Source organism: Apostichopus japonicus, chromosome 19, assembly GCF_037975245.1.
Source record: "Apostichopus japonicus isolate 1M-3 chromosome 19, ASM3797524v1, whole genome shotgun sequence".
NCBI lineage: Eukaryota > Metazoa > Echinodermata > Holothuroidea > Aspidochirotida > Stichopodidae > Apostichopus > Apostichopus japonicus.
In genome coordinates, this window is record NC_092579.1 from 26,118,438 (window position 1) to 26,133,803 (window position 15,366).

Below are 15,366 nucleotides of genomic sequence, written 5' to 3' on the forward strand. Positions count from 1 at the left end.
GTGGGATTGGCGTTGCCGCAGACGATCGGTCCAGGGCATAGTGTTTGAGGAGGTGCCGCTGGAGCGGCTGCATTCTGAGTCTGCACAGGTCCAGAAGGTCTATGAAGCTCGCCATCTTCCCCAACAGGCGCTGCCACGTGAGCGCTGGGGTATTCCGTTTGCCTAATATTTCTCTGACCGTGGCAACTAGGCTCGCCGTTCTTTCGGCCGTCGGGTAGACCATGCCGCGGACGAGGTCGAGACGGGCCCCTAAGTATATGATCGATTGAGCGGGCACGAGGCTGGATTTCTCGACGTTGATTAACCAGCCCAGTCTCGTCAGGAGGGAGACGGTGGCGTTTGTACTGGCGAGTGCTCCCTGCTGGGAGTTGCCGAGTACTATCCAATCGTCTAGGAAGGCGAACACCATTATCCCGTTTCGACGGAGGTGAGCCAGGACCGCCGTCGTTACCCTGGTGAAAACCCTGGGTGCCGTGGAGAGGCCAAATGGTAGCGCTGTGAAGCGGTAATCTATCGCTTTGTACCTGAACGCGAGGAATCGCTGGTCCTCGCGTCGGATGGGAATATGTAGGTAGGCATCCTTTAGATCGACGGAGGATGCCCACATCCCTGGGCTCAGCAGGTGAAGGATTGATGTGAGGGTCTCCATCCTGAACCTCTCCGGTCGGACGAACCTCCTGTTGAGAGGTCTGAGGTTTAGGATGGGCCTCCAGGTCCCGTTCTTCTTCGGCGTGAGGAAGAACGAGGACCGGAAGAGGGGGCCGTCCGCATCTGCGGCGGTGACCCGCATAATGGCGCCTTTTGTGAGGAGACTGTTGATCTCGTCCTCTAGGGCGGCCCGCTTTTCGAATATCTCGGGTACTGGCGTGGTTGTTAAGAGGCCATCTTGTAGCTCCGTTTTACCACGTCCAGTACCCAGGCTCCTGGGTCGATTTCCTCCCAGTGAGCCCCAAAAACTCTTAATCGCCCCCCACCTTGGCCATGGGGTGGGCATCCCTAGGGCCGTTTACCGCGGCTGTGGCTTCCGCGGTATTGCGGGCGGTACGGCCTGTGTTCGGGCCGCGAAGGAGCAGATTGTTGCTGTGTTCGCGGGGCGCCCCGACTCTGACTGAAGCTGGATCTCGGTTGCTTAAAGCGGCTACTTTGTCGTGAGTCATATCGTGGGCGCGAGGATGAGGCCGAGCGGGACATGTGCTTGTCTGCCTCCCTCAGAGACTTCATTCTCTCTGCCTCCTCCCGGAGTTTCTCATCGAACTTGCCACCGAAGAGGTCACTGCCCAGGATTGGTAAGTTGCGGAACCCGTCCGCCGTGGATCTGGACGACCAATTCAGGGAGTTCAAAACCAGGTCCTGGCGTGTCAAGGTGGCCTTAACCGAGACGCGGGCAAACTGGTCTAATACCATCCTGGAAATGGGTCCCAGGAGGGCAATGATGGCGGCGGTATCTTTACGGGAGATACCCGATTCCTGGGCTTGTTGGAACGATCTGTTCAACAGCTCGGCGACAAGCAATAAGGCCGACGAGTACTTCATCCCCGCACGGGAGGCCCTATCTACGTCAAACAGGGAGGATTCTAGGGTCTGTGCACCCTTCTCCCTGAACTTGTCTTTGCCATCCAAAGCACCCGCCGACCGAAGTCTCTCCTTCACCTGAGGCGGGATTTGGGGCGGTGTAAAAAGACTTTCCCAGTCTTCATCGCCTACATGGAAAGTGCGATGGGCTGATCGCTGGAAGGCTGTCCAGCGTTTCGCCTGTGCCACCGCCTCGAACCGCTCTCTACATTCCACATCCACCGGGATGGAGGCTCGAGGCTTTTGGGCGGCAGCGTTCAATGTGAGTTTGGATGCCGGCCCCTCCTGGGCACGTGCATCCACCTTTTCCTCGAAGCCGAGGACTCTGCGGAGGACTGCCGTTGCCTTCTCAAAGGCTTCCGCCGAAATTTCTGTACCCCGTAGGGGTTCCTCGTCGTCCGCCTCGGAATCTCCACTGAGGAGGCGGGCACTAGCTACAATCGACAGAGCGTCGTCAGTTCTGGAGGAGGCGTCGTCCCAGGGATCCACCTGGGCCTCCTCAGGGGCGTGATCGTCCATAACCGGTGCTGGCGGTGGCGCCGGTTGTAGTGGAATGGACGGTGCCACCTGCTGTTCCGGGTCCTGTTGACTCGGCTTTTGTAGTAATTGTCCCAGGAGGTCTTTGACCTGGGAAAGGAGAGCCTGTCCCGAGTCTGGGGACTGTCTCCTATGGCGTTTCTTGGCTCTGTGCCGCCCAGAAGAATGTCCACTCGAGGACGAGGGCGACGAGCCAGACCTCGACCTGTGTCTAGGTCGCCGGTGTCTTTCCCGGCTCCTACCGCGACTGCGGCTGTGGGTACAGCTCCTACTTCGGCTTCGGCGCCGTTCCGTACTTTCCGGGGAAAATCCCGAGAAATCTCTCCGGTTGTGGTCCCATGACCCCGGAGTAGACGTAAATAAGTCCGCCACCGCCTGCCTGCGGGGGCTTCTGGACTCCACATGACCTGATGTGGACGGACCCTCTTGGGGCCGCGGCCGTGGCTGTGCCGACGCCGCACGGGAATTAGCTCCATCTCGTATGGATACCCGTTCTTGGGGTGGGCTTGGGCCATCTCGTATGGCGCCCTCTGTTCCCCCATGTTCCCCATGTTTAGGGCTTATGCAATCTCGAATGGCCGCCTGGGGTTCCTTCGCCGGCGGTTTCTTCTTTCCCTGCTTTGAGGAAGCCGCCTTCTTTCTTTTCTCCTCGGCTTTATTCGCCAGCCAGGTACCGATCAAATCCCAGCGCTCCTGGATCCAGTCCTGGCAAATGGAGCAAGTCTGTTTGCTCCCGCATGGGCGTCACTTCGGACACAGATCGTGTTTGTCCCATGCCTTGAACGGACGGAACTGCTTGCAGGAACGGCAGTTTTCCATCCTCGGAAAAATCTCGAACAATTTTTTTTTTGGAAAATTTTTGAGAAATCCACGAAACTCGAAGCTGTGAAACTAAAATAGAAACAGCACGGAAACCTAATGAAATTCGTATCTAGACCAGTATGAAAGAATAAACAAGGCAGTTACTTGACTGCAAAATGATAACGTACACGATTGCTGTACGTGAACAGTACGAAAGAACTAAACAAAGCAGTTACTTGACTGTAAGTGTGACAACGTACACGACTGCTGTACGTGAAAGTAAACAAACGCTAGGACAACGCTACACTAAAGTGCGGGCCTAGCCACTCTACGTGAACCACGTTCACGAGGCAATCAAAAACGTTCGAAAATCACGAAAAATAAAACGTTTTAAAAGACAAGAAGCAGTTCAAACGTGCAGGACGTTGAACAGATGAAAAAGAACTACAAAAACAATGATAATATTATACGAAGTGATTGAAATCTTAAGCTTTATTAAGAGCAATGAAAGAGCGATACTTGCGCAAAAGGCTGGCAATTACGGAAGGGAGATGGCCACACTCACATACAGACAATTGCCAGATGCTAGAGCGAGGTTAATACGGTAATGCATAGGTTATATGAGGTGAGGGAGTACGCGCTGTGAATTTGGTGATTTACACGTATCTTCTCTAACAGTTGAGCTTAGGTAAGCAATAAAATTCATGGGTAGTTGCAAGATGCCCCTCCTGTTCAGATGTATGCCATCACGTGAAATATGTGATCATTTTAAACTGGAATTGTCTATTTATAAATGAAGAATTGTGTTCATGACAAAATTGCTTAGTGTTGTCATTAATGTGGCATATCTGAACATCAGTGTGGAAACAGTCAGTTTCTGTTGCCAGTCAGACCTGAAAAAAGCCACTCTCACTCCACGACAAGGGATTTAATGGTAGAATCAAGTTCTGAAAGAAGATTGATGATCTCGCTGGTGTTATGCATAATAATGTTGTTAGTTCCACAATGAACGATGATGACTACTGGCTGTTCTTCACCAATTAGAAGTGGAACAAACTGAATAAGTTTGCTTCCCTTTGGGAGATATAGCAAAGAGTTACTTTTTGCCTTTATATGTGACCTTAGAGGTTTTGATCTAAAGTTCCATAGGACATATGAGGCAGCTTCCTACCAAGAAGAAAATTGGCCCAGCCATTCAGAAAGAATATTGACACAAAACTGTACATACAACAAACACACCTAACACACACACATCCTACAACACACACAGACAGCTGTTTAACCCTAGCTCTCCTAGGTATGGAATTCCTGTTGTCCACAGTTACTGTACCATGGGTGAATCCCACAACACCCCCTCCACCTCCGCCTCTCCCCCCTCGCCCACATCCTTGGGATCATGATTATTATTTGTTACCATGGCATCTGTTGCTATGGTGCTGAAACAGTCATAATAGTTTCCTATAACCAACAGACAACAATATCTCATCACTCCCTATAGGAGCAATCAGGTAATAGTACATCTGGTTCAAAAATGCTTGTGTTAGTCCGCGTGTTTGTGTGACAGTATTCTCAGCAGGGACCTGCACAAATGCACTTGTCTTTATATAGCTCCTGATTAACACTCTAATTAGCTACCCGTAACATGCTGCATCTATGCAAGAGCCCTGCACACAGACGATTTTTTTAGTATTCCCTGAGTCTCTGAGATACAGAAATAACCTCATCTTCACCTTTTATCCTTGGTTGTTGCCAGTGCAGCAAATATAGCTAGCTATTCATTATTTTATTTCAAGTTTCTTCCCAAAACCTCTTCAGTAGCTCATATTGCTATAGATGTAAACTATTAGACCGTTCCCACGAATGCGGACTTGCTTCAAGCATGCATAGGTAGAGCTAAAATTAAAACTGCAGATAAGCCCTGCAATTTAAACCTGCATTTCAACAAGTTAACTCAAGGCATAGCTGCATGATTGGGAAACCTTGGGAAACGTCCAAATCAGGTTCACGGGAAATATATCGCTATTTTATACTGAACATATTCTCAGTATCACTTTATAGGCACTGTTCTTCTGTTCATTATAAGGGCATAGTTTTAAGGGGGTATTCAATGTGATCAGCATAGCATCCGATTTCTGTCGGAAAAAAAAAAACTTATTTCAACTACCAGTTTAATGATTGCAAGTGTGGGCAAAGGATTAGGCATTTACTGTATTTGTATGACTACGTGTTCGGCGAAAATGTTCAATGTAAGACAGTCTGGACGAAGCTAAAAAATCGCGGCAAATCCACGATCTTGCAGAGAATATAGTTACACAATTGTAACAGATTATTCCATCAGAAAATACGAGCAGCGATCGACAGCTAGGCAGAGAGTCTGTTCGGCATGTGCATACATTATCCAAGCAGCGCACACCTACTATTTTCTACGAGCAGCGATTGACAGCTAGGCAGTGAGTGTTTTTGGCATGTGCATACATCATCCAAAGCAGTGCACATGTACTATTTTCTACCAGGACTTTCCCGATACAGCCGACGTTTACCAGCTTTGAAAAAGTCAATGCATTGCGCAAGGAAATCATTGATCTGTCTGGAAAGCAATATTTTGGGTGGTACGACTTGTAGCGGGCTTACGTAAACAAATCCTTCAAGTAAAAAAATCATTCATAGTTTCCAAACTGAAAGCAAATAAAATGGAAAACATAACAATAATAGTATTATTCTAGCAGAGATTCCGACTTTGTGTGCGTACTTGTTCCAACAACTCTGGAGGAAAAATGTTTGCACACTTTACCCAAAAGAAATATTTAACCCCTAACACGAAATAGTTGGGCTCGAGATGACTCCACTTCAGAAGGAACTTCATTGGCTCCCTATAAGCTACAGAATTCAGTATAAACTACTTCTTCTCACCTTTTGTGCTCATCATCTGGAACAGCCTGTGTACCTGTCGCAACTTCTCTTTAGTAGTATTACAGTGTTCTTTACTTACTCCATTAATCTTAACTGTGAAACGTTAAGTCGTTCATTTACATCTTTGATTGTATTGGCCTAGAAGTTGGTAATCATGCATTACACTAAATCATACTTTAGGCCAGTTCCATGAAAATGATGAAATAATCAGTAATCGGTAATCCGCATCATCCGATTGTCACAGGAATTAATCGGTAAAACCGATTGTCATATAATTGGTCGAACACTATGAATAAGTGTGTTGATGATTACATATGGTAGCATTGGTAGGTATACACATAAGCATTTAAACAAAAAGTTGCCCTGAACAGGACAAATTTAAAGAACTTAGGGTCTTCTGTGATCTACTTTGTCTGATAAACCAAAACTTTACATGTAATAAAATATATTTGGGGCAAAGTTATAAATATGTATTCACCTGTCTACTACTTTTCAAAGGCAGTTTGGGAACATATTAAGAAATGTGTTCTTGAGATGACAGTTTAACTTTGTTTTCATATGCTGATAAAGTTGTGATGTCTGCCTATATGCATTAATGTATAGTAAGGAATGCCATAAGGCATGCATACTATAAAAAAAACACATTTAAAAACCTGTACCAAAATTTCACACTTCCCAATTTGGGTCATTCCCCTAGGTATCAGTATAAATGTTTCTTGAACATGTGACTGTGCATAGGCATTTAGGCTCTGTGTTTGTACAATCATAAACACAATGGAAAATGTATGACCAATACGATACCAGTAGATGAAACAGAAGATGAAAATCATGTCAAGAATATCTGTTTATAAACTTTGTAAATGATAAATGGTACCACGTGGGGGTGGGAGGTGTGTGTGTGTGGGGGGAGGGGGGTGAGAAGCAGAAGCGGGGTGCATGGTGCTAACAAGTAACCACATTCTGTAAGTTAGGTAGAACAGTGTGCATATATGTTAAATTGATCAAAACAGTCTCAGACAGGTAACAACTTTACAGGACAACAAGGGCTAATGTTTGGGTAACCTAAAATTTCCAAACTCTGCAGAGGGGAAGATTCCCATCTTTCAATTCTAGAATTTTAAAATATTGCAAAATAAGATGAATGTGTGGTGAGTAGTCAGAGAATAGAGATGGCTTTCTTCTTCTGTAGAGTAAAGAGCCTGTGAATGGATGTTGTATGGGTTATTAACCCCATACCAATGTTAAATAAGTGAGGGTAGATATGAAGTGAATAAAAGAGTGAGATAAGGACCAAATCAGGTACAAGATTATTTATTTTGCTAAAAGACTTTAAATAGTTTATGCCCACCTTACCACATACTGCATTAATTATGAGCTACGATGTCAAGATTGATAAGAAAAAAGATGTATCACATCATTAGAGTTTTTCACACTTTGAGTGACCGGTTTGATTGATGAAGCATTACATGATAGCAGGTAACTTGCTACCAGAGAAATCATCTTCTCAAGGTCTACTCATTAGTGCGTAGAACATAAAGTACAGCTTAAATCTGTTGGAATCATTATTTAAGTGAGCAATAAAATCAACCTGCAGGTTTGTATCAAGTTCACATGATTGAGCAAACAGTCATGCATAGCCATGAAGAATCAGGGAATGATAAAATACCATCATAGGAATCATGTCGAGCGTATATTCTAAACCTCATCTAATCAATTAGAAGTAGCCTAATAAGCCACACACAGAAACTACTCTGAAAAATTAAAATAATATTCAGAGATTCACTGAACTTTCATAAATCAAGCTTTATCTATCATAACATGTGGTTACTTGCAAAACAACTCATAATTCATACTTCAGTTCTGTTTATCTTTTGGTAAGTGGATCTTTTTGTATTAGGCAAAGTCTTGTGATAACAAGACACATACACTGTTCTATTTGTCCTGGTAGATACATATATTTAAAATTACAGTAATAAATTTCTGTACCGCCAGAAAAATTGAAATTACTTATTATTACATATATACTGTACACTATTGGTGGGATTGAGACTGTATTATAAACATTCCCTGTCAACGTTTCTGTGAGGAATACATTTATACGCACTTGCCCGAACATAGCATAGACGTTTTCAATGTATGCTTTCAATCATCTACATTCTTCTAGTTTCAAGGCCATTTCTCTATTTTTTGGTGTGTGTGTGTTTAAGTTCAATCACAAATTGCAGTTACTAGTAACTACAAGATCACAGTAGCACCATTATACAATGAATGACAGTATCTGAAAGTTTCCAGCTTAACTACGCTTAACTATGAATGCATCTAATGGTCTCTCTCATGAGCTGAGCAGAGCTTTTCCATTTTGGTTTCAAGAAGTAGTTATTATCAAAGTGCAACAAATTACAGATTATGCAAACAGAGCATTTTGGAATTCATTTTGGATTGTCATCATCTGTTACACACACACATGCACGCAAACACACAGAACAAAAAACAATGCAAGCACTGCAGGGATGATGCCATGTCTATGGAACCAGTATGCCAAACTTCATGGGGAATCTATACAAAAACCTTTAAGATCTGAAAATGAAGTTTGAAAATATGGTCTGAATAAGATCCAATCTGCTAATAGACAATCCCTTTAAATTTAATAATGACTGAAATTTCAATACTGTTTTGATGGGTGTCCTGCCTTGTATGAGGAAGTTCTTTATCACAAAGATACAGTATGTATGATAAAACTATAAGCTATGTATCCATTCATTTTAAGTGGGCCCCTTGGCCACTGTAACACTTGTTTGTCAAACAGGAGTGATAACCCTGTCCCCTGTCTCTTAGGATCAGTAAAAACACCTTTCAATGGGAGGGAAATATCCTTGTAGTGGATAAAAGTGGTTTCCTAAAGGGAATGGTGTTCTCTCTATGAGGAACCTTCATGTAGTTATATGATAATATTATAATAATAATAGATATAATAATATGATTTCAAGCACATTGCATTAAAAGATTTTCAAGTTTTTACCTCTGTTGAACTAAATGAACTGTGACCCCTTCAGAAAACAATAGGGTTCATGTATTCAATAAGGTGGATCCACACACTATGTGGAAATTGTATTCACTACTGCAGGCTTAGTCATACCAAGGAGGTTGTATGAAGTTCATCCAAGCTTCACTTTGTGAATCACAGTGTTAACAAGGTTTTCAAACATTGATCTATGTTGACCTCAAATGAACTTTAAACTCCATCAATTTCCATACCATGCCTTGTACCTAACAGGGTACATCGTCACACCAAGTATGAAGCTCATCAAAGCTTCCCTTATTGAGTTATGGTGTTTACAAGGTTTCTAGACTTTGGCAGCTATTGACCTCAAATGACCTTTGACCTCCACCAATTTCAATAGGCATTAAGGCATTAAGGTGCATCTGCATACAAAATATCAAGTTTATAGTTTTAGTTATCATGTTTACAAGCCAAAGCGTCAAACACACACCCACAGGCACCCACACACACCATCACCCATTGCAAATATTCCATTGCCTTCAGCAAGCCATTAAAAACTAAAAGGAAATTCAATTCCATGCAACATTTCAAAATACCAATCAAAACACTATTGGGATAATGTAAATGGTTTTATCTTCATAGATTTTTTTTTTCTCCAACCAAATAATAATAATTTCTTGAAAAGATGATGAAAAGTATTTCAGTCACTTGAGACAGCAAGTGCTCTACAAGCCACAGTCTAATCAACTTTAACTGTATATCTGAAGAAAGCTTCCCCTTGTAAAGCAAAAAAATTAAGTTGGTGAAGAAAAGAAAAAAGTATTTTTGGTTTCACCAGATACATCCAGCCCTTTGACCTGCAAATGAATACAACTAACAAAATGCGGTCATGTTTGAACACCTGTAGATCAACCCTAAAGAAGTATGGCAATAAGGTCGATAAAAAGACGGTCTCCAAAATTTAGGCAGGAAGATAATACAATTTACTGTGCAAGTGCATCTAATGAACCAAACTGAGTTTGAGTCATGCCATGTCATGGCCACGTGATAATGAAATATAAATCACCCTTGTTTTCTTTCTGGAAGCTAAAATCTGCTCTTAAAATGAAAAAGACCATGTTGAGTAATCTTGTTATCACAGAGCAACACCCTTGGGTATGGATATACCACTGGAAGACATTTCTGTTAATTTTCAGTTAGCAAGGCATAAAGAGACACTTGGCATATGACAAGAGAGGAAAGGATGAAACTTGCTTTACTGGATTAGAACAAAAACTCTGCTTGATAAATTCAATTGTCTGGGACACTCTGCTAATGTTGTTTTGTTTTGTCTTCTTTTCCATATGGATAACCATTGGACTAAAGAAGTACATAAGAATAATATAAAAAAAAAAAGTAGCAAATAAAAGTCTCACAAGCCATAAAAAAAACAATGATGGTTCAGCTACGAAATGTTTTGGTAATCAAGTACAGATAAAGTTGCGACATGAGAAAAACAATTACATGGCCACAGTGACTTGTAAAACCGGTGACATCCCTATGTTCCGACGTCTCTATGTTCCGACGTCTCTATGTTCCGACAAATTGTTTGGACTCAATTGTTTTTGACCAAAATTTTTTCGGACCCAATTTTTTTTTGGAGACTCAAATCTTTTTGGTCCCCCATTTTTCGGACCAAATTTTTTGGGGGGACTTAATTTTTTGGGCCCCAAATTTTTTGGGACCCATTTTTTTTGGGGGGACTCAATTTTTTTGGACCAACATTTTTTCTGACCTACCTTTTTGGGGGACACAAATTTTTTGGACGCACCAAATTTTTTTCAGGAAAAAAAGGGCCCAAAGTTTGTTATGACCCAAATAGTGCTTGTGACCGAAAAATGCTTGTGACCCGAAATTTAATTGTTTGTACTCAAATTTTTTGGGACCAAAATCAGTTTGGTCAAAAAAATTTGGGTCCGAAAAAAGTTGGTCCGAAAACATGTTGGTGTCAAAAATTTTGGTCCAAAAAAAATTTGGTCATAAAAATATATTGGTCTAAAATAATTTTGGTCCGAAAAAGTTGGTCTGAAAACATGTTGGTCAACAATTTTGGTCCAAAACAAATTGAGTCCGAAAAAATTGTCGGAACATAGAGACGTCGGAACATAGAGATGTCGGAACTGGATAGAGACGTCGAAACATAGAGACGTCGGAACATAGAGATGTAACCTTAAAACCTAATCTACACAAGCTGCTGTGTAATGTTACCAGCAGAAAAAGAACCATCTGTTCAGGGAAGAGACAACTGCTATAACTGCTGGCTCAGCACACCAGTCCTCAGCACACCAGTGCTCAGCACACCAGTACTCAGGACACCAGTACTCAGCACACCAGTACTCAGCACACCAGTACTCAGGACACCAGTACTCAGCACACCAATGCTCAGCACACCAATGCTCAGGACACCAGTGCTCAGCACACCAGTACTCAGCACACCAGTACTCAGCACACCAGTACTCAGCACACCAGTACTCAGCACACCAGTGCTCAGCACTCCAGTGCTCAGCACACCAGTGCTCAGCACACCAGTACTCAGGACACCAGTACTCAGGACACCAGTACTCAGGACACCAGTGCTCAGCACACCAGTACTCAGCACACCAGTGCTCAGCACACCAGTACTCAGGACACCAGTACTCAGGACATCAGTACTCAGCACACCAATGCTCAGCACACCAATGCTCAGCACACCAGTGCTCAGCACACCAGTGCTCAGGACACCAGTACTCAGCACACCAGTACTCAGCACACCAGTACTCAGCACACCAGTACTCAGCACACCAGTGCTCAGGACACCAGTGCTCAGCACACCAGTGCTCAGCACACCAGTGCTCAGCACACCAGTGCTCAGCACACCAGTGCTCAGCACACCAGTGCTCAGCACACCAGTGCTCAGGACACCAGTACTCAGCACACCAGTACTCAGCACACCAGTACTCAGCACACCAGTGCTCAGCATACCAGTGCTCAGCACACCAGTACTCAGGTCACCAGTACTCAGGTCACCAGTACTCAGCACACAAAAAAAACAATAGGGCTCTTGTATTCACTTTTAGGTTGTGCAATATACCAAGTATGATGTTATAACTACCATACTTCTCCAGCTATTTAATGCACACTTCGTCAAGGTGTACCACACACGCCAAATACACACCACTATACTATTGCATTGATTCCATTTCCAACATTATAAAGTTAAATTTAATCACTTTATACAAAAATGTAGGAAAGTGTACAGCATAATTATCATGGAAAGGTTATCCTTATAGCAAGTTAACTAAAATTGCAGACCAATTTGGTAAGAACAATGTTTGAGATTTTTCTTAAATTGAAAGGAAAAAATTGTTTTTGACATAATAAACTTAAAAAATCTTGAGTTTATTAGGCCATTTATTTTTTTAGAGGATAGTTCATTTGAAATCATTTAAAGAAAATGACAGCCTTGGGGTTTGGCAATGAACACATACTACAGAATAATATTCTAATAACATCTGTTAAGCAACTAGTCAGAAAAAAAATATTTCCCTGAAATTTCAAGAATATCTTTTCTTGTGCACTATGTATAATAATAAGTAACCACATGTTTGCTTTACAACAACAAGGGCGCTGAAAATCTTTTTTAAAAGGGAAGCAGCAGCACGAGTCACAGGGGAATGCACCATTATTCTATTTATGTAGTACCTGAGCCAGAAAAGTATTCTGCAACTTAAAATAATGCTTGATAATACTGAGTATGGACCAATTTTTACTGAAGGAATTTCACAATTTTCAACATCTGCTATCAAATCTTTATGACTTCTAGCTATCTGTTTCATGTTCAACAGAATGAACAGTATCAGTTATATAACAAATTTACATTGTGTCCTGTTCAAAGTTGAAAACCTTTCCCTCTATTACGGATTAATTTGTCATCTTTGAAGTGACAAAGTGTCGCCAGTTTCACCCTACTTACAGGGTCAAAATTAGATGAAAATTGATCAAACTGAGACACCAACCTAGATAATTTGCTGAATCAAGTATTGGGTAATTAATCATTCCATAGAATTATAGACACAAACAAGTTCTCATCATGGCATTAATCATCGCATGCACATTTTCAAAATGTATGTTCACTATTTGAAAAGACAAAATATGAATGTGACTAAACATGATATTTGACGTTAGTTGATGTTTAAAGGATTTCAGAATATTAGAATGATGAATACCCAAATCAGCTACTTAAAGGAGCATTCCATTGTGACACTGTAGGTACAAAATACCTATACAAAAGATCTGGTTGTTGTTGCATTGCTAAAACAATCATATTGATGAAAGTGGGAGTTGTGTGTTAAGCCTTAGTATAAATATCAGTAGGATATTATAAAAAACATACAGGTTCAGTTAATCCATGTTTTACTGCATAGTTTACTATAAGCTACTATAATCACCACAAGTTGAACTTAACCTTCTTATGTATCATCATGCATCGCAACAAATACAAAAACTGTTAATTTGTGTTTTAAGGAAAAGCACACACACAAGACCATGTTTAAAGGAGAATTAATAAACATCAGGCATTTTACCAAATAATTCCAATGCAGAAGCATACCTTGGAGCCATGCTTGACATGCCATCACAATCTTGAAATTGTGAGTCTAATTTTACATACTGATTTTTGGTACATTTGGTGTACATGGGTATTGTAAATGTCTCATGCACCTCTCTATAAAAATGCTTTAGCATATTTTGAAGTAAGAATGTCTCTCCTCAAGAATTTAAAGTCAGTACCAACTCTACTAAGCAGGAACATGCTATACAAAAGTGCTTGTCCAGAAATTATATTCTTTCAAACATATATACTCCCCAATACAGCACATATCACAAATTTTACTTCATTTTTATACAATTAAAATTCATGTAGCATACTGTACCGACTGAGCTCTTTGAAATTACAGTCACATTTTCTCTGTTATTGTCTTTAATCCGAAAAATGTCTTAAACTTTCAAAGTGTGGAAAGTGTTTGACAAGAGTAATTATGTAATATCAACAAAGTGTATCCTGACCAAGTCTGAATAAACCCACAAATATGATTGCTTGAATACTTCACAAAAACTACTTGGCCTAATATAGTGAAAAGTTGAAAACCCAGTGGCATACATGTAAGATACTTGCCATCTTGTTACATCATAACAAATTTCGTCACCCTCATAAAGAAAGAGAACCTTTGTTAATGCACTTGAAAAAGGGAATTGTGAGGAAGAAAAACAAAGAAGAGGGAAATTAAACACTTATCAACTAAGACAGAAGAAGAAGACTGAAAGACAAGCAGTCAAATTAGAGAGTAACAGATCATACAATGATCTCTCTTGAGATTCAATCAGACCTCAACGAGCATCATTGAATGTCATCAACAAGCATCGTTGAATGTCACATGCATGTTCTGTTTGAGTCCATTGACAGCTGTCTCAGTAAATGAGGCCAAATCAGGAATGATACCTGTATCTCCCCATCAAGAAACTTAACACAACTGAACAAAAGACTTTGTATTATTATACTACATACATACATGCATCTAGTCTGCAGTGGATGTTATTACCAGTTGCCAGCATTTAAATCTCAAATTCTAGTTACAATCAATGACAACTAAATACCTTTCTTTATTAAAAAGAATTTACCCCTTATTTGCATTGCACAAGGATATGAGATATAGCTATTGATGGACAACTGTGCAGTTTTCTCTGTTGATATATTTAGATATGTTGAGAATAATTGAGACTCTATCGAACTCTTTGCTATTGATTTCTTGTCCATAAAGAGCAGGTGGGCGGGATGACACCGTCAGACTCGCTCATGTTACATTTCAACCTGCCATATCACAGAAAGGTTAATAAACACAACTCCAAACTACCTTCAAAACATTGACTTCTCTTCTAAGTTCAACATGCAGGCAACAAATACCAGGAAAAAGCCAATACCGGCTTATTGAGGTTTAAAACAGTCTGGAATAATTTAGATGCCAATTGTTAATGTTGTTAATTAGCCATTTGCATCCATAGGCATTCCAACAAGCAACATTCATTGGTCAATGCATTTGGGTAGAAATGTTTTGTGTATATTCAAACAATGGCTAAGTCACCCATAAGATGACCACTGACCTTCTAGTCCCAAATTCCCAAAACAATTTGCTACTCAGCAAAATGGTGAATATCCACTGACATCTGTGAAAGGGAAACTATTTCCTGTATGCCCAGCAACGAATCCACATTGAGAGGGAATTCTTAGACACAAAAGTTATTTATTACTGGTGATTCATGAATATACTCTTATAAGCATCTACCATATAAGCAGACTTGAAGCAAAGAGCTCCTTGACCTTGGGTTGTAGTTGTAATAAAACCTAGAGTATTATTCAAGTTGACAGTGCTATTGATCAAACTGATCTGAGATACTGTACCTTCCTAGACTTTTACATGAAATGAGTAAGTTATGAATTTGATGCAATTCATATTCTCAACATCTTTCAACAG

The 15,366-nt window shown here is 41.2% G+C and overlaps 2 protein-coding genes across 5 annotated transcripts in view; both read right to left on the reverse strand.

The window, feature by feature from the left end:
• LOC139959481 (NADPH:adrenodoxin oxidoreductase, mitochondrial-like) overlaps positions 1–15,366 on the reverse strand; it is a 209,201-nt gene that overhangs the window by 158,128 nt on the left and 35,707 nt on the right. The window lies entirely within an intron of this gene.
• LOC139959482 (uncharacterized) lies at positions 890–2,847 on the reverse strand (the record flags this gene model as incomplete). Its single annotated transcript, XM_071957141.1, has 1 exon — positions 890–2,847. A coding segment is annotated over one exon (1,851 nt), but the record flags the coding sequence as incomplete, so codon positions are not given.